The 17,846-nt window shown below is 47.3% G+C and overlaps 1 protein-coding gene across 1 annotated transcript in view; it reads right to left on the bottom strand.

Annotated features, from left to right (window-relative positions):
- The window catches only part of RTEL1 (regulator of telomere elongation helicase 1), a 101,066-nt gene that overhangs the window by 31,268 nt on the left and 51,952 nt on the right, over window positions 1-17,846 (bottom strand). Inside the window, exons 22-27 of the mRNA XM_065414190.1 lie at window positions 16,854-16,931; window positions 15,727-15,870; window positions 12,965-13,080; window positions 10,501-10,624; window positions 9,264-9,411; window positions 4,991-5,145 (exon numbers count right to left, since the gene is read on the bottom strand). Of these exons, the coding sequence (XP_065270262.1) occupies window positions 4,991-5,145; window positions 9,264-9,411; window positions 10,501-10,624; window positions 12,965-13,080; window positions 15,727-15,870; window positions 16,854-16,931 (765 nt within the window). The remainder of the gene's footprint in view (window positions 1-4,990; window positions 5,146-9,263; window positions 9,412-10,500; window positions 10,625-12,964; window positions 13,081-15,726; window positions 15,871-16,853; window positions 16,932-17,846) is intronic.

Below are 17,846 nucleotides of genomic sequence, written 5' to 3'. Positions count from 1 at the left end.
TATTTTCTCATTGCTTGCCCAAGAAAAGGTTAACTTATTGAGAACGTGGCAGACAGTGCATTTTCAGGATGGTGACTAAAAAACGGTTACTCACCTTTTGTAACTGTTGTTCTTCAAGATGTGTTGCTCATGTCCATTCCATTGTAGGGATGCGTACGCCCACATGCGCGGTCATCAAAGATTTTTGCCTTAGTGGTAGTGTAGCGGGGTGGTCACCCGCTCCTGCCCTGAGGGGTTTAAAACTGCCCTGGAGGAGGGCTGTGGAAGGGCAAGACGCCTGGGCTGATTGGGAGGAAGCAGGCTCAGCTGGGGCCATGCCCCAATCAGGGCCCAGCTGGCCCTATAAAGGCTTGAGCCAGGAGCTCAAGCAGAAGGAGTCTCACTGTGACTGGAGAGAGAGACAGGCCTGGCTGCAGTGAACTCACCGGGGACCTAGAGTGAGGCAGGGCTGGGGAAAGGCCTTGAGGGCTGGGAAGCCCTAGGCCAGCAACTCCCCAGGCTGCAGGGCCTGGTCCTAGGCCCACATAGGTATTGGGGTTGCAGAGGGGCAACCTGAGGGTGGGTAAAGGCAGCCAAACCCCTTGTTGCCTGTGATGATTGGCTGATAGACTGCAGTCTGCCCCTGAGGGTGGGGCTAGATGGTGACTGGCAGTAGCCACGACTGAGGCGATGTGGGGATAGGGGGTGGGGGTTCCCCTGGGTGGGGAGACCCAGAGAGAGTGGGGCACTGCCAGGGGGGCAGCACCCAAGCCAAGGGCACCAGGGTCCGTGAGGGACACGGGGGCCAACGGCAAGCTGATCACTGGCCTGCAGAGGGCGCTCCTGGGTCAAAGAGCTAATTCCCGAGGACTACCAGAAGGAAGCGCTGCAGGGGTGAGTCTGCGCCGTACTACAGGTATCCATAGGGCCGGCTGTGTTGCCCCCTTGAGTGCCATGTTCATGCGCTGGTATATCAGGCGTTGATGGCCCTACGCCCTCTCTGTTCCTTCTTACCGACAACTCCAACAGAGGGGCAGGAGAGCAGGTAATGGAACAGACATGAGCAACGCATCTCAAAGAACAATAGTTACAAAAAAGTAAGTAACCGTTTTTTCTTCTTTGAGTGCTTGCTTATGTTAATTCCACTGTAGGTGACTCACAAGCAGAATCCTCAGAGGTGGGCTCGGAGTTCACAACCTCGCAGCTTGTAGCACTGCTCTGCCGAAGCCAGCGTCTTCTCAAGCTTGCTGGGTCAGCGTGTAATGCAATGCGAACGTGTGGACGGACGACCAGGTCGCAGCCCGACAGATCTCGTGGATCAGCACCTGTGCCAGGAAGGCTGCCGATGACGCCTGAGCCAGCTCATCGCAGCGGTGGATGCAGGCTGTGATCCAGGACGAGCTTCTGAGTGGACACTGGGTGACCTTTCATCCTATCTGCCACGAACATCTGTGTCAACTTACAGAACGGCTTTGTTCTATTTATGTAGAAAGCCAGCACCCTTCTGATGTCCAGGGTGTGTAGCCTCCACTCCTCATCTGATGCATGAAGCTTAGGACAAAGGACTGGTAGATATATATCCTGGCCAGTATGAAACTAGGTCATGACCTCAGTCAAAAACACCAGGTGCAGCTGAAGAAGTTTTAGTCCTTGAAGACAACCATATAGGGCGGTTCTGAAGTGAGCATCCTGATCTCCGATACCCTACAGGCCAACGTTATAGCGACCAAAAAAGAAACCTTCCAGGAGAAGAGTAGAAGGGAGCAGGAGCCAAGGGTTCGAAGGGGGGGACCCATGAGCCTGGACAGCATGGGATTCAGGTCCCCCAGTGGGACCGGCTCCCGGACGTGTGGGTAGAGGCGCTCCAGCCCTTTCAAAAACCGCACCGTCATGGGGTGGGCAAAGAGGGACCTGCCCTGAACCGGGGGATGTAACGCCAAGATGGCTGCCAGGTGGACCTTGACATAAGAGCGGGACAACCCTTGAAGCTTAAGATGCAGCAAGTAGTCCACCAGGATGTCCTGCAGCGAAGCCTGCTCGGCCCGAAAGCACTGTTCCGAGGCCCAATACTCAAACCTTTTCCATTTTGCCAGGTAGGTTGCCCTGGTCGAGGGTTTCCTGATGTCAAGAAAAACTTGCTGAACATGAGCCAAACAAGCTTTTTCATCCACGCTCAGCCACGCAACTGCCAAGCAGTGCCGCCAGGTTCAGATGCAGCTAGGCTGCACAGGTGAGCGGGAGGCAGAAGGGCAGCAACGATCAAATGTAGTGTCCCTGTCCCTTCTCCTGACAGGTCCAGAATGAGATTGCCACGACCTTGGTGGCGGGGGCAGCTGGAACAGCTTACTGCGGCATGTGGATGCCCAGCAAACGGAGGGTGGCTTTGGTGTCCTTCACCCCATGCAGCCTCGCATCTGTTTGATCAGAAAACAGACCGTTCCCATCAAAAGGAAGGTCTTGAATGGAGGTCTGCATCTCCTGGGAGAGCCCAGCAGTTTGAAGCCAGGAGCTGTGCGTCATCACCACCATGGATGCCACCACCCCGGACGCCAAGTCCGCCACATCCCACGCAATCTGCAGGGCGCAGAGGGCCGCTGAGGTGCCCTCCTGCACCAGGGTGATGAATTCCTGGGCCCAATAGGTGGACCAGCACCTCCCTCTTGGCGAGCTGCATTGAGATAACAGCGACCGTGACCATGGAGCTGGTGACCAACAATAAGTCCCCGCTGATCTCAACGATGGCACTGGCGACCGGCGATATGGAGGTGGAGAGCGCACCATCGTCTTGAGGGATCAGTGGCACTCCACCGCTCTCTAGGGAGCCTTGTCGGCTGGCTTGCTCTCTTGGGGAGCCTTAGCCGAGATCTGTGCTGCTTCGACACCTGGGCTCTTGAAGGCATTGGTGCTGGCAGGGGAGTCGGTCCAGTCCCACTCGCAGGAGTCGGAGAAGGACATTTCAGTGGGCTGACGGCCCCGACCGGAGAGGGCCGACTGCGGGGGTCCAGAGTAGGCAGGCGGCTTGGGACAGGCTCTTTGCTTACTGCTAACTGGCCCTTTTTTGTCGGCGCCAGGGAGCCATGCTTCTTAGCCCTCTTCTGGAACCAGCGACGCAGAGCGGTGACAAGTGGGCCCCAGTGCTGGTGGCGCACTTCGCACCAATGCTGAGGTGCTGGGAGACTCATGGCGGGACAGCTCAGACGCTGGGCAGACTCCATAAGGAGGGCTCTGAGCCTGATGCGTCTCTCCTTTTGCATGCAAGGCCGAAAGTTTTTAACAAATCTGGCACCTCTCTAATGTGTGCTTCCCCCAGGCACTTGAGACAGCTACCGTGGGGGTCGCTAACAGGCATAGGCCTGTTACAGGATTCACAGGGCTTAAAGCCCGGAGACCAGGGCATGCCCCACTGGGACCTAACTACTAACACTAACTACTGCAAACAAACAGGTACTTAACACTAAAAATATTTATGTAGACAGCCTAAAGGCACAAAGTCCACGGTAAGAAAACCAAAAGTCCTTGATGAGCAAGAAAAGGCGCTCTGACTGACCACCACGGGCGGTAAGAAGGAACTGAGAGGGCATAGGACCGGGCAGCACCTGATATGTCAGTGCATGAGCGCAGCACTCAAGGGGGGTGGGGGGGGGCGACACAACCGGCCCTATGGATACCGCTAAGGCAAAAATCTCTGATGACCGCGCACGTGGGCGTGTGCACATCTACAATGGAATCGATATGAGCAAGCACTCACAGAAGAAAATATTTGCATATTCAGCAGGGTACTAATACAATCCTGCCTGCTTGTGTATGATTGCTGAATATTTACTGTGTCATTCACCAAGATCTTTGATCTTTGTTCAGAGTTGTTTTTCAGATTTAAAATTAACAAGATAAAAATACCCTCAAGATATGTTGGGTTTAAGAACTGGCCATTGATGTTCTTCTCTTTCATAACTGCAATTCTCATTGCCTAGTGATGCTCAAAGCTGTGCGAGTTTGAGCAGGATAAACACAACTACCGTATGGCTTTTTAATTAATTTGATTTAAGTAATGCTGTGTTACAGAATGAGAAATAAGGATACAGCCAGTAATGAATCAATCTGGTTCAGGTGAAGGGTGCTTATCCCCCCGACTGGCAAATGGCACCCCATATTGAACAGCTCTGTGCACAAGAAATAACCCTGAAAGCAATATTTCATAAGAGACATCTCAGTGTTAAAGAAAACTGATTAGCAGGAGCAGTAAAATTATTCCTTCATGTAATGGAGTCAGGGGCCATATTGAGACAGGAAACCAGGCTACTCCAACGTAACTCCATTACTAATTGCAAAAAATTCATTTCTGGAACAGCAGGAGGAAACCAGCCTGATCAGAAATGTATCGTTTCACTTAGACCTCCCAGTTAGAGACTATTCTCTCTCTAGAAGAGGTCTAAGGAAAAACAGTAGCATAGAAGCAGCTTACTAACCCTACTGTGCAATGGCATTGCAGGGCTCCTGTGGCTCAGGGATAAGGTACTTCTATCTGTGCAGTGTGGGCTCTGAGAGCCACAGAGTCCATTTCCCATTTGAATGCTGCTCTACATGCAGATAAAAATTCAAAAGGAGTTCCAGTTTTCCTGTAATACAACTTCACATTCCAACAGCTACAGTGAATGTCCACCATGAGGTTCTGCATATATAGCAACCTCTTTTTGAGGACTCCTCAGCCCTAAAAGTATAATGCTAACTTCTGGCAGTCTGTCTCTCACCTATAGCAGTGATAACTTCATTATTAGCACCAATGTGAATGTGTAGGTCACATACTAGAAGGTGGCAGGGTGCCCTTCTCCAAAGAGAAGCTATTACTCAAGCTCATCCCGAGACCTTTCTTGTTAATGGTGGTGAATTACAAGGTATTTTTCGGAAGGAAGTTGGATCCAGTGCCCGTAAGCTGTCAACCAAACATTTAATTTTAGGATCAGTAGTTCAACTCAAACCTACATACAGCTCTTCTGTACGTGATCACCATTACCTTTTCCTCTCCTGGCAAGCGGTCTTCTTCTGCCCCTTCACTGCTCTTCTCATTGTGCTCCAATGCATCCAGGAGCCCAATGGGCTGCCTCCTTGATGAGATCAGCTCTTGATCGTACTCCACACACAGGCTGGTTGCCCCATCCCCCAGCAGCCCTACAACATTAAGACAGAATATAAACAGACCTGTTACTTACCCTGCAGTAACTGTGGTTTTCCAAGATGTAGGCGTCAGGGTGGATCCTGCAGTAGGTGAGCACATGCCTTACATGCACAAGACTCTCTCTCTCTCTGACAGAGACTGACTAGTGGTGTCCATTGGAGCTGTATATGGGAACTATGTCTCCTCGTGCTCTTATATGAGGGCATAAAACATGGGGCAGCTGCAATCCTCCCTGAGTTCCCTTGCAATTCAAAGCCTGTGTTGCCGAGGAACCTGAAAAGGAGGGATGAAGGGCAGGTCATGGGATCCAAAGGGAATGCCATGGGATTTCAAAGAACCAGAAAAGTTAATGAGTTGCTCTACACAGTTGCCTTGCAGAACTCAGACTAGCACATTCCTCAAGCAGACAGATACTGCTGTCTGCGCTCTGGTGAAATGTGCCCTTGATGTTCAGTTGCTTGCTTGAGGACAGGGAGAATGTATGGCCTCGGTGATGGTGAGGAGCATAACTTCTTTAGGGCTGATGCTGACGTATAAGCTGCTTTCAGTACTGGAGTCTGTGCCGATGGATAGCTCACAACTGACAATGGGCCTGGTTCAGCCTGAGCCTCATCCCACAAGGACAGGATTGACACCAATGGTACGGCCATCATTGCCAGGAGAATCTGATCTCTCTCTCCATCCCTCGATACTGAGAGTGGCTTGGAGGGCTTTTCCCCAGAGGTCCTGCTGTGCCTGTCTGTGTGGGAAGATGCTGTGTGGGAGGGCTTTAAGCTTCTGCTCCAGTACTCAAAGTGGCCACTTCCAATGCTCGACTTCAGTGTTTGAGATGTTGGTGCCAGCTTTGTCGTCAAAGCAGAGGTCAACTTTGGTGCTGGTGCCGATGTCGGTGACAGGCCTTTTCTCGGTGGCGTATTCTCCATGGTAGTCTGTCACCTGTCTGCTTGATGGGGTGCTAAATGATGCTGGTTTGTTCAGTAGGAAGCTTCTGGGGGTTGCCTCTGGATCTGAAGTCTGGGCCCAGAAGGTGGAGTTTCAACCTCACATCTCATGATTTGCGAGGTGTCCAGGCTAAGCACCCTCAGCACCTGCTCAGAACATGAGATTCTCCCAAGCAGAAAATGACATTTACTGTGCCTGTCCTTAAGGGGAATTAGTCCATCGCAGGATGGACAGGGTTAGAAGCCTGCAGATTTTGAATCCACCGCTACAGAAACACTGTACTTTGGGGCTGAGGTGGGAGAAGGGGAGAGTTGGACAGAGCATCTGTAAGGGGTGTCTGAGAAGAGGTGTTTGGTTCTATCATAGTAATCAGTCCACAGTGGTTGAAATTGAAGATGAGAAGTGGTTTTGAAGATTTTCAGCAGAACCAGAAGTAATTTTGCCTGACTTAAGAACTAGTGAGTCAAACACTCACTGGTTTCCATCTCACTGTCATGGGCGGTAAGAGGGAAGTGAAGCAGCGTGGCAGTCACCCTGCCCTTTATGCCCTTCTATGGAATATGAGGCAGCTCAGTGGAACCCCTGTGCAGCTCTGACAGACACTGCTGGTCAAAACATATCTGGTCCCTACAGTGGGATCAACACTGACACATACTCCAAGAAGAAATTTACATACCTCCTCCTCCTCTTACATGCCTGGCGACATGCCAATGTTTCCAATAACTCTGATGGATTCTACAGGATTTCCTACCAAACATCCCTGCTAACCTCCATGTGGCAACCCAGTAGTATGTGCTGGTTTCTCTCATCCTTTGTCTCTCTTGCAGTGGAACAGCACTGAACAACTGAGTCAACAAAAGTCAGTTTAGCTGATCTTTTCCAACTTGGCGACTTTATACGTGTAATTCTGATTTCTGTATTTAAAGGATGGTCTGGGAAAAGCTTGAATAAAATCAGATTTAAACTCAAAACAGTTTACACCGAGTGATCTTCAGAAATCTTACTGCCACTCTTACTACCAAAGTTATTTGTGTTTAAACACTGTGGGTCTCTGAATCGCCCTCAGAGCCCAATTCCTGCAGTGAAGTCCGTGTAATTAACTTTTGACATGGCACAAGACTAATATCAACACACGTACTTTCTGTGGTGTTACAGAAGACTTTTTTTTTAACCTGTTAAAGTGAGACTATTAGCTACTATTAGCCACGTATACTACTATACTAGACAATCACCTCACTGAGCTTACGAAGTGCTTATCATTACATGTACCAAACTGACATCTTATTGCCATTTATTCAAGCTGCCTGTCCATGAAATATATTCTCATCCTTTAGGGCCTAGTTGTGTCTGTCTGTAGATACTTTAACCCTACAGTTCCAGGTTCTGGCAACATCAGCTTGATGCTTCTAAAAAGGCATTCTCCCCCCACACACAAAATCACCTATTTCTCTTTAGCTTGTGAGACTACCTACCTTTGTGTGTCAGTTACTAAGTAGAGTAGCAAAATATTTTTACTTCTGGCAAAACAATCAGACAAAGTTGTATGCAGAGTTGTTGTAGCCAAGCTGGTCCCAGTATATTAGAAAAACAAGGTGGGTGAGGTAATATCTTTTACTGGACCAACTTCTGTTGGTGAGAGAAACTTTTGAGATTACACAGTGGCCTGAAGAAGAGCTCTGTGTAATCTCAAAAGGCTGTCTCTCCCTCCAACAGAAGTTGGTCCAATAAAAGGTATTACCTCACCCATCTTGTCTCTCTAATCAGAAAGTATCAGGAAAGCAAGAATAATTTCTAAGAACACCAATTGGCTTGGAGACCATATCTATTGTGCAATGAAACACTGTCAAATTCAGGAATGGCAGGTAGTCCACAACAGAACAGTCTGTTCTAGTTTCTTTGGCATGAAAAATATTTTACCTTATAAATAAATAAATAAATTAATTAATGGAGATATCCCATCTCCTAGAACTGGAAGGGACCTTGAAAGATCATCGAGTCCAGCCCCCTGCCTTCACTAGCAGGACCAAGTACTGATTTTGCCCCAGATCCCTAAGTGGCCCCCTCAAGGATTGAACTCACAACCCTGGGTTTAGCAGGCCAATGCTCAAACCACTGAGCTATCCCTCCCCCCCTTAACTTTGACATCAGTTAAGCTCAATTTTTTAGGTCACTGGTTCAACTTGATGTCAATGCCCTCGTTTTGTTTTCTGAGCTGTAACAACGTACAGGAGGCTATTATTGAACAAAATGGGAGATGGGGTATGTAGCTAACAGCATTTAGCCTCTTTATTAGGAGGATTTCAAATACTTTACAAAGGTGAATAAATCACCACCCCCATTTTGTAGATGGAAAAATGGAGGCAGGGTGTCAGATGGCAAGCGTGTGGCAGAGCCAGGATCAGAACCCAAGCCTTCTGACTTCTCGTCGCCTATTCTAATCAGCAGACTATGTTGCCTTCCAGAATAGTCAGCCTTGGTCAGAATTCAAGTCATACCAAATATATCCATGATGAAATTCAAACTGTTGAAGCCCCAGATGCTCAAGGCTGTTCAAAAACACCAAAATATTTCCTGTGGGGTAACTATCTGACATTCCCTCCACCTGGACATCTCAGCGGCCAGCCAGATTTTCTTTTTTGTCAATTCCATTTTAGAACCCTTAAAAGAAACATCCTCAGGCACCTGTACCAATGGAGCGGGGGATGGCATGTGTTTATTCACAGTGAAAGCTGAGTTATACAGCTAGAAAATTTGAGATGTTTGGAGTTTTTAAATGCAAATAAAAGACTATTTCCTGTCTGCCTGGTTGCCTCCTCTCTCTACCCCCATCTGCTGCCCCCTTTCCATGCATCCCCAGTCTGCTGTCATCTCATGCGCCTTGGTACCCAACCCACTCCATACCCATCAGTCTCTTCCTTCCAGTCTTTCCATTCTCCCATGTGGTTCCCCAGTCCCCTACTGTTAGTCTATATCCCTTTTGATTCTTGGCCCTCCTCTGTTTAACCCTTCCTGGATTCTTGCCCCTCTGCATTTCCTAGTCTCCCTGTTCCAACTCTGGCTTCGCCCAGAATCTTTGGATTAAAAAAAAAATCTTCAGTGTATGTGTTTTCCTATAATATAAGGAAGACACAATTGTAAACAATTTAGAAATGCAAACACCCAGACTTACCCATTCGCTTCCTCTTCAAACTAGGAACATGGTCATCTAAATTCTTGGCTTTTGTCCGGGAGAGGGGCTGCTCAGATGACGTGGATGATGTCGGGTCCCCTTCACATATGGTGCTAGGGCAGGAGCTCCGTGTTGGGGGTGGGGGCATCTGCACAAAAACTGGAAAATGTTACACTAGGCAAACGCTTCTGTTCCACTTCAAAGGCTGAAGGTTTTTCAATGAAAGAACCCAAGAGCAAAGCTGAAGGTAAACTAAATTTTGATCGTGAATTTTGAGGTCTGAACACGTATGCACCTGAGATGCAACTGAATAATTAGAAATTAGCATGGGCAGATTAATTGGAGATGGGGAGGTTCAGCACAGAAAGATGCAGGTGGAACAGAGGGATCATGCAGCTGTAAAGGGATGTCAGAGTGGGAAGCATCACACAAAATCTTGATGATGTTCTCTCTGCAATGCAGCCCCTTCTGATACAGATGCACTATCCTTTGGCCCCCCTTTACAATGAGACAGTTCTCTTTTGAACCCAAGTGCATGAGAATTATAAACTCAATTTCAGGCTCACACCTCTCTCACACACAGATACTGACACAAAGTACCCTGCCACCTTTATTCTGTATTCTTTTGACGGCACCATCTTAGCCCGCAACTTCAAAATCCTTTTGTCTATCAGCCGTGCCTCCCTATAGCATGCAAACTGTATTGTACTAGTGAATCAAAGAGCTCCCTAATGCCAAGGCAGAAGCCAAAGTATTAAAGATGTCTTAGTACCAAATGGGCAAATGATAGGATGATTTCTGGCCTGTGCTATTAACCGCTGCTGCTTCTCATTTTACATACCAGCCAGCTTGGACCTAAATAATTTGAGAGTCTGATCAATTTTTCCATGTCCTCTCCATGTGGGTGACGAGGGGAGTTTTAGGAAATATATATCATCAGTTTCACTCCCTCATTTTATATACCAGACCAAACCAACTTGTGTTTAGGGGCAGGCTGGATGAGAGGAAGACAAGAGAAGAGTCTTTTCCTTTGAAATCTAGCCCAAAAGGCCCTGTAGCTTGGTGACACATTCCCTGGGAGGGATGACCCTCAGAATCCCCCAGTGCAGCTCAGAGTCTTGAGTAAAGGAGATCACTTAAGAATGATGAGACCCTCTGCCCAGCCCTCCTACGGCTGAGTGCGCCTAGTCCCTGACACCCTCGGACAAAAACTCCTCCTTTGTCTGACAATACCTACGATTTTTTGAGCAATACGGAAGAACTGGGAGACCTCTCTGACTGCATGCCCGAAGTTGTTGTAAACCTTGACATAAGGGCGGACCCAGGAGGGCAGCTGGGATCTTGCATCATTGTTCACGAACCTGTGGAGAATTGGAAAATAGGAGAAAAATCCCTCAAACAGCTCCACTAAATTAATCTCTCAACAGAAGGCAGCTTTCGACATCTCACCTGAGGAGCTGGAACAGGGACGAGAGTGAAGTCTTAAGAGCATATGTAGACACTGTCCTCAACATGACAAAATAAATTTCATAGTAAGACTATGCCCCTACTCCTGGGAACGCCAAGTAAGGAACCAAGGAGCTAAGCCGGAACAGTGAGAACAAGCAACTGGGTAAGAACACAAAAAAACCTGGGATTGATCTTTGTGCCCAGGAGACCAAGAGTTAGCTGGAGCCAGGGTGTTTGTGTCTATCACTACACCTCTGTACTGAACTGCAACACTCCTGCTAGGCACCAGTTATATCATACTATCCAAAACTGACTGGCAGCTGCATAAGGTAGAAAAATGCTCATTAGAGATTGGGCTGAAACCACCAAATTTATTCCTACTTGTGAACACAGACCAGGATTCGTGCCCAGATGTCCAGAAACGAAAGGCTCATTCTAAACCAGTCGTTCTCAAACTTTTGTATTGGTGACCCCTTTTACACAGCAAGCCTTTGAGTGCAACCCTCCTTATAAATTAAAATCACCTTTTTTATGTTTAAGACTATTATAAATGCTGGAAGTGAAGCGGGGTTTGGGGGTGGAGGCTGACAGCTTGCGACTCCCCACGTAATAACATCACAACCTCCTGAGGGGTCACAAGACCCAGTTTGAGAACCTCTGTTCTATACCATTAGTTCTCTGGGACACCTACCCCATAATCATTAATATCAATCTTGAGATAGTTTATTTTTAAATGAAACTTTATTGTATCCAGAGGTTTCTGGGGGCTAAGTCAGAAATAAACAAAGGAAGAAGCTGCAGGTAGTGCAGAGACCAGCTGAAAGGCCTGAGAAACAAAACATTATGGGAAAATGGAAATAACCAGCTTTCTTCAGAAACTGAATGGGAACCATGCAAAGTACAAAGTGGTGATTCAGTCTCATTCTCAGGAAAACAAGGAGGCTATGGCATGCTCAGAAGGTTCACGGCATAGCTACCAACACACAAAATGGTCCAACAAAACTCCTACTCAAGCGGACATGTTTCATGGCAATGGCAGGAATTCACTCGTTTCCCAGAAAAGGGATTCTGGTTAGAAATACAAGTGAGACCATTTTTAGATTTTCTGGCAATATGTGATTTCTTCCTGCACTTCCCTTCAAAACTGCAATTACCATTCACTGCCTTCTCAAACTTAGTACGGAGCAGGACTGGAACCTCTGTATTCACGTAACTTGTATTAGCGTTTCAGGAAGTTCTAACTCCTGGAATGAAAAGATTATGTGACAGACCCAGACCAGTGGGGTACAGGAGTCTGGTAGAGGGCAAATATACTGGTCACTGGATGAGTAGTTTTCTGTTCCCTGAGTGACCAGAGAAGAGGCTGCACTAGAGTAATCAGGAACCTGCTAGAACCAGTTAACGCAGGCAGGCTAATTAGGACACCTGGAGCCAATTAAGAAGAAGCTGCTAGAATCAATTAAGGCAGGCTAATCAGGGCACCTGGGTTTTAAAAAAGGAGCTCACTTCAGTTTGTGGTGCAAGTGTGAGGAGCTGGGAGCAAGAGGCGCAAGGAGCTGAGACTGAGAGGGTGTGCTGCTGGAGGACTGAGGAGTACAAGCGTTATCAGACACCAGGAGGAAGGTCCTGTGGTGAGAATAAGGACGGTGTTTGGAGGAGGCCATGGGGAAGTAGCCCAGGGAGTTGTAGCTGTCATGCAGCTGTTACAGGAGGCACTATAGGTAGCTGCAGTCCACAGGGCCCTGGGCTGGAACCCGGAGTAGAGGGCGGGCCCGGGTTCCCCCCAAACCTCCCAATTGACCTGGACTGTGGGTTCTTCCAGAGGGGAAGGTCTCTGGGCTGTTCCCCAACCCACATGGTGAATCTCTGAGGCAAGAAAATCCGCCAATAAGCGCAGGACCCACCAAGATAGAGGAGGAACTTTGTCACACTATATAAAAAAAGATATATACCTACACACACACACAAATAATCAAATAATCACTGACAGCTTATTCTGCATCTGCTAATACTACTACCAGCCTTACGGAGGGAATGGGGAGAGAGATGATTTTGGGAAAGGAGAACAGAGGATGAACATGTACGTTATTTTCACTTATTAGGCAGAATGATACCTAGGTCGTTGTTGATGATCACTAATGAACTGTAGCCTTCTTCAACTAGTCATACTAATGTGAGTGTGAGTGTGAGTGAGAGAGAGAGGTTGACAGGTACATCATTTATAGCCGATCCTATTCAACGCAAGAATTCACCTGTGGTCACAAAGGAAAATGGCACCATAGTCCTGGCGATGTCTGATAACCCTGCCGATGGCCTGGTTCACAGCCCGGGAAGCCTGCTGCCGGTACCACTCACGCCCGGATAAATACTAAAAAAGGCCGGGGAGAAGGGGGGAGAAATCAAGCTATTCAAATACAGTAACTCCTTGCTTAATGTTGTAGTTCTGTTCTTGAAAAATGCAACTTTAAGCGAAACAATGTTAAGCGAATCCAATTTCCCCATAAGAATGAATGTAAATAGGGGAGGTTAGGTTCCAGGGAATTTTTTTTCGCTGCCTGCTAGTACAGTACTTTGTCCACTACTTGTGGGATTCTCTGGAAGAGCAGCCCATTGGAGCTAGTGGGTGGGGGCATGGAACCAGGGTGGGCCGGCAGCCCCGCTATCAGCTCCCCTCCACACACTCCCCAAGTGCCTCCCACCCGCCAGCAGGCCCCGTGGATCAGCGCCTCCCCGCTCCTCCTGAGCGCAGCGAAACAGCTGTTTAGTTTCGTTCCAGAGGGGAACTAATAGGGGGGCTACCGGCCCACCCTAGTTCCAAGCCCCCAACCGCAAAACAACGTTATAAGCGAACATTGCACAACTTTAAAGGAGTATGTTCCCTAATAGATCAGCGATGCAACAACGAAACAACGTTAACCAGGACGACATTAAGTGAGGAGTTACTGTAGGTAAAATGTATTCTCAGTGCAGGGGCTACTTGTCTCAGTCTCCAATACATGCTATAAATGTATCTCTAAAAGGTGCGAGTCACGTGCAAGACTCTGCTAAAGCAGTCCCTTCCGACTAAACTGAGGCACTACTTATTGCTATGGAACTCTGACCTAGTTATTAATATATAACCTGCTCTGGTGTTTAGCCACTGAATTAGGGCATTTAGCCCTGGCTCTACAATGCACTTACCATGTCATTAAATAGCTAACAGCTACCCTGCAAGATGATAAAGAAGAATTACTTAGGCTAGGTCTACACTGCAGCGGGGGTCCGACCTAAGATACGCAACTTCAGCTACGTGAATACCGTAGCTGAAGTTGCGTATTTTAGGTCGGCTTACCTAGCGGTGAGGACGCGGGAAAGTCGACCGCTGCCGCGCTGCCGCCGACTCCGCTGCCGCCTCCTGCCGAGGTGGATTTCCGGAGTCGACGGCAGAGCGATCAGGGATCGATTTTACCGCGGCTTCACTAGACGCGGTAAGTCGATCCCCGAAAAACCGATTGCTACCCGCCGGATCGGCGGGTAGTGAAGACAAAGCCTTAGTATTTGTACTTAAACCTGAAAGGCTGCCAAACATAGCCCACCACACCCATGGTTTATACTTCCTGACCAATTTCCTTCTGGGCCAAATATTCCCTTTGAAAGATAAATGGTTACCATACACTCAAGCTATTTTGAATGCAACTGTATTCAAGAAATTTATGACCTGTGTTTGACTATAAAAAATGGTTACTCACCTTCTTGTAACTGTTGTTCTTCGCGGTGTGGGTGTTCATGTCCATTCCCATCAGATGTGTGCGCGCTGCGTGCACGGTCATCTGAAAGTTTTTCCCTTAGCCACTCCAGTCGGGTCAGTTGTGAAGCCCCCTGGAGTAGCGCCTTCATGGCGCACAATATATGACCCTGCCGACCCGACCCCCCTTCAGTTCCTTCTTGCCGGCTACTCCGACAGAGGGGAAGGAGGGTGGGTATTGGAATGGATGTGAACACCACATCTCGAAGAAGAGTTATGAGAACGTAACTGTTTTTTCTTCTTTGAGTGCTTGTTCACATCGATTCCAATCAGGTGACTCCCAAGCTCTCCCCCGGAGGTGGGGTCAGAGTTAAGGAATCGCTGACTGGAGCACCGCTCTGCCAAATGCTGCATCATCTCTGGCATGCTGGGTGATACTATGACTATGCTAAGTGGTAAACAGCAGGGGAGGGGCCGGGGGCTCAGGGGCCGGGCAGGATGGTCCCGCGGGCTGGATGTGGCCTGCAGGCCGTAGTTTGCCCATCTCTGGTTTAAACCCTTGGCCCCGAGGCAGGCCCCAGAGCCAAGGGAAGGGAAGGGATAGGGGAGGACCCCGCACACTAACCCAAACTATTATATACACTATGTACAGGAAATTAAAACTAACTACTAACTAAAACCTAGACTGAACTACAAACTAAAGAAGAAAGCTAAGGGAAGCACTTGCTAGGCAAGCGAACGCAATTCCAACGGCCGTCACGGACGATAAGAAGGAACTGAAGGGGGTCGGGTCGGCAGGGTCGTATATTGAGCACCATGAAGGCGCCACTACAGGGGGCTCCACAGCTGACCTGACGGGAGCTGCTAAGGGAAAAACTTTCCGACGACCGAGCATGCGGCACGCACACCCGATTGGAATCGACGTGAACAAGCACTCGAAGAAGAACCATAGAAATCAGAAGTGGAAAAAACGATTACTAATCTGAACGGTCACTGCTGTTCTTTGAGATGTGTTACACATGTTCATTCTACATCAGGTGTGTATGCACCCTGTGCACACACATTTGAAGTGAAACAGACACGTGCAGTCACTTGAAGAATTTAACATTTCAGCACAACCCAGCAGGAGGTGGGGTGTGGGAGAGGGGTGTCAAATTCGTATGGTCTGATAGAGCAGTTTTGCTTACTGTGGCCCCACAGAGATGGGAAGAAAAGCCATATGCTGGAGAGAGAAACTATGAGACAATGGACTGGCAAAAAATCATCTGCGAAAAAGTTCCCCAATCTTACCTGTGCCCCTGAACCTTGTCTTTTCATTTCATCCAGGAATTGCATCTTTAAAACGACTCTTGGCTCCATGCGAGGGGGAAATGGAAGCCCAGTGATAACAACACCTCGTCCATTCATGTCTGCAAAGTCCAAGCCTTCGCTGGCCTGAAGATGAACAGTGCTTTCAATCACTAACAGGGAATTAAGTGACATTTCAGAGCAGTTCAGGGGTTGTGGCCTCTCTGCCTTAAATTACACATCTAACAATTGTAGTTTGAGAGTAGTGGAAACAAACAGTTTGAACTGGATTCCTTACTTTTATTGCCAGGGTTTTAATCCCAGTGTTTTCCTACTACCAGGCCTTGACCGAGTAACACATCAGCCAAAGTGTGTAAGGAGAGGTTTCTCTGCTTCTCTCTTATTTCTATGGTTTCTGAGACAGTAAGCATTTCAAAATCTTCCTGATTTCCAGGCTGTGTTGCCAGCACACCCATTGCTGATTATACATTTCATGCCTGAACTTTCCATACACCAGAGGATGACCATTAATAACAACATCTAATTACAAAGTGTGCTCCTCTTCTGGGGCACCTCCCTCAACATTCAAAACAAATACAACCATTTCAAGAGGATCAAATTAATTTCTAAAAATAGGAAAGTATGACCATAAAACCACCAAAACTGGCAGAAGGGCTCCAGTGCAGGCACTGGGTTTGAACTAACTTTAGCTCATCTTTTGAAATTGCACAACATTTCAGACAGTTGTTTCCTTATAATGTTAGGCTGACAGAAACATTTGTCAAGTCTTGCCTAATACAGTCTCTCTCATACAGTAATACAGCTCCTCTGTGAGCAACCAACAGAAAATGTAGGAAAGCATGAAGCCAGTCCTCTTTGAGATTATGCACGTATCACTAGTAAAACCATGAATGACAGACCTGTGCACTTAAAATAGAGTTGGAAAAACTATGCAGTCTGCATTTGCTCCTTTATTTTACTAGGGCTTTTTTATGCATGTGATTATTTATAGATACACAAACACACACATTTCTCTTTGCTAAAAATAGTATCTGGAAGAGCTACAGTCTTCCAAACTCCATGCAAAAAGCAGCTTGCTCTCAAGCACGACAAACTCTGTTCTACATTACCTTTCCCCGACATACTGCCAAGAAAGTAGCTCCATTAGACTTGGGACAGACAATCTTATCATAATATGCATCCATGATCTACAAGACAAACAGGTTAGGTAAGAGGAAGGGGGAGAAAACCTCCTTTACACACACACACACACACACACACACACACACACACACACACACACACACACACCATAACAAGTTTGACTCACATACTAAGACTCAAGATGTAGTTAACTAGGCTTAGTGTCAGTTTCCTTACTGGAGTATAACTATGGATGTTAGAAATATTTGCTTTCCAAAACCCCCTTATTACAAAGAATCCCACAGATCTTCTGACAGACATAACATTGTGATATCACCTATCTCTGAAGGAAAAACAAAGAACTTATCATGCAGTACTCTTATGACTCCACACTGGCAAAAAAGGAAAACAAAAAGCAATTTGAGGTTATCATTTACTCTAATCATTGTCAAGGAGAAGAGGCTGGAATTCAGTAGAAGAGAAAAAGGTGGGAAAAGTGTGGGGAATTTCAACAAATTAGGAAAATAGAAGGCTATTCATTTAAAACTTTAATTTTGTTTTCTATAAACCATTTATGATGCAAGCAGCACATGCCAGAACTGCATCGATATCTGTAAGTATGAAGAACCTTATTTTAACAATTTCACTAGTACAGAAAAATAAGTCTGTTGCAACCAAGGCCTAAACAACTAAAACTTAGGTTGATCTAGCCACATCACTCAGAGCTGTGAAAATTTCACACCCTGTGTGACGTAGTGAGGTCAACCTAACCCCCACTGTAAACAAAGGCTAGGTTGATGCAAGAATTCTTCTTTTGACCTAGCTACCACCTTTCAAGGAGGTGGATTTAGGACAGCGATGGAAAAGTGTAACAATAATTTAGTCAGGAACCTCTTCACATGTTACAGGCTAATTGCCTCAGAAGAGGCAATGATTCAGTGAAAATTGGTACAAACTCTACCTAGCAGCTTCCTGGGTTA

Source organism: Emys orbicularis, chromosome 12, assembly GCF_028017835.1.
Source record: "Emys orbicularis isolate rEmyOrb1 chromosome 12, rEmyOrb1.hap1, whole genome shotgun sequence".
Classification (NCBI taxonomy): Eukaryota; Metazoa; Chordata; order Testudines; family Emydidae; genus Emys; species Emys orbicularis.
The sequence above is the reverse complement of the archived record's forward strand: the minus strand, read 5'-3'. Positions and strand labels throughout refer to the sequence as shown.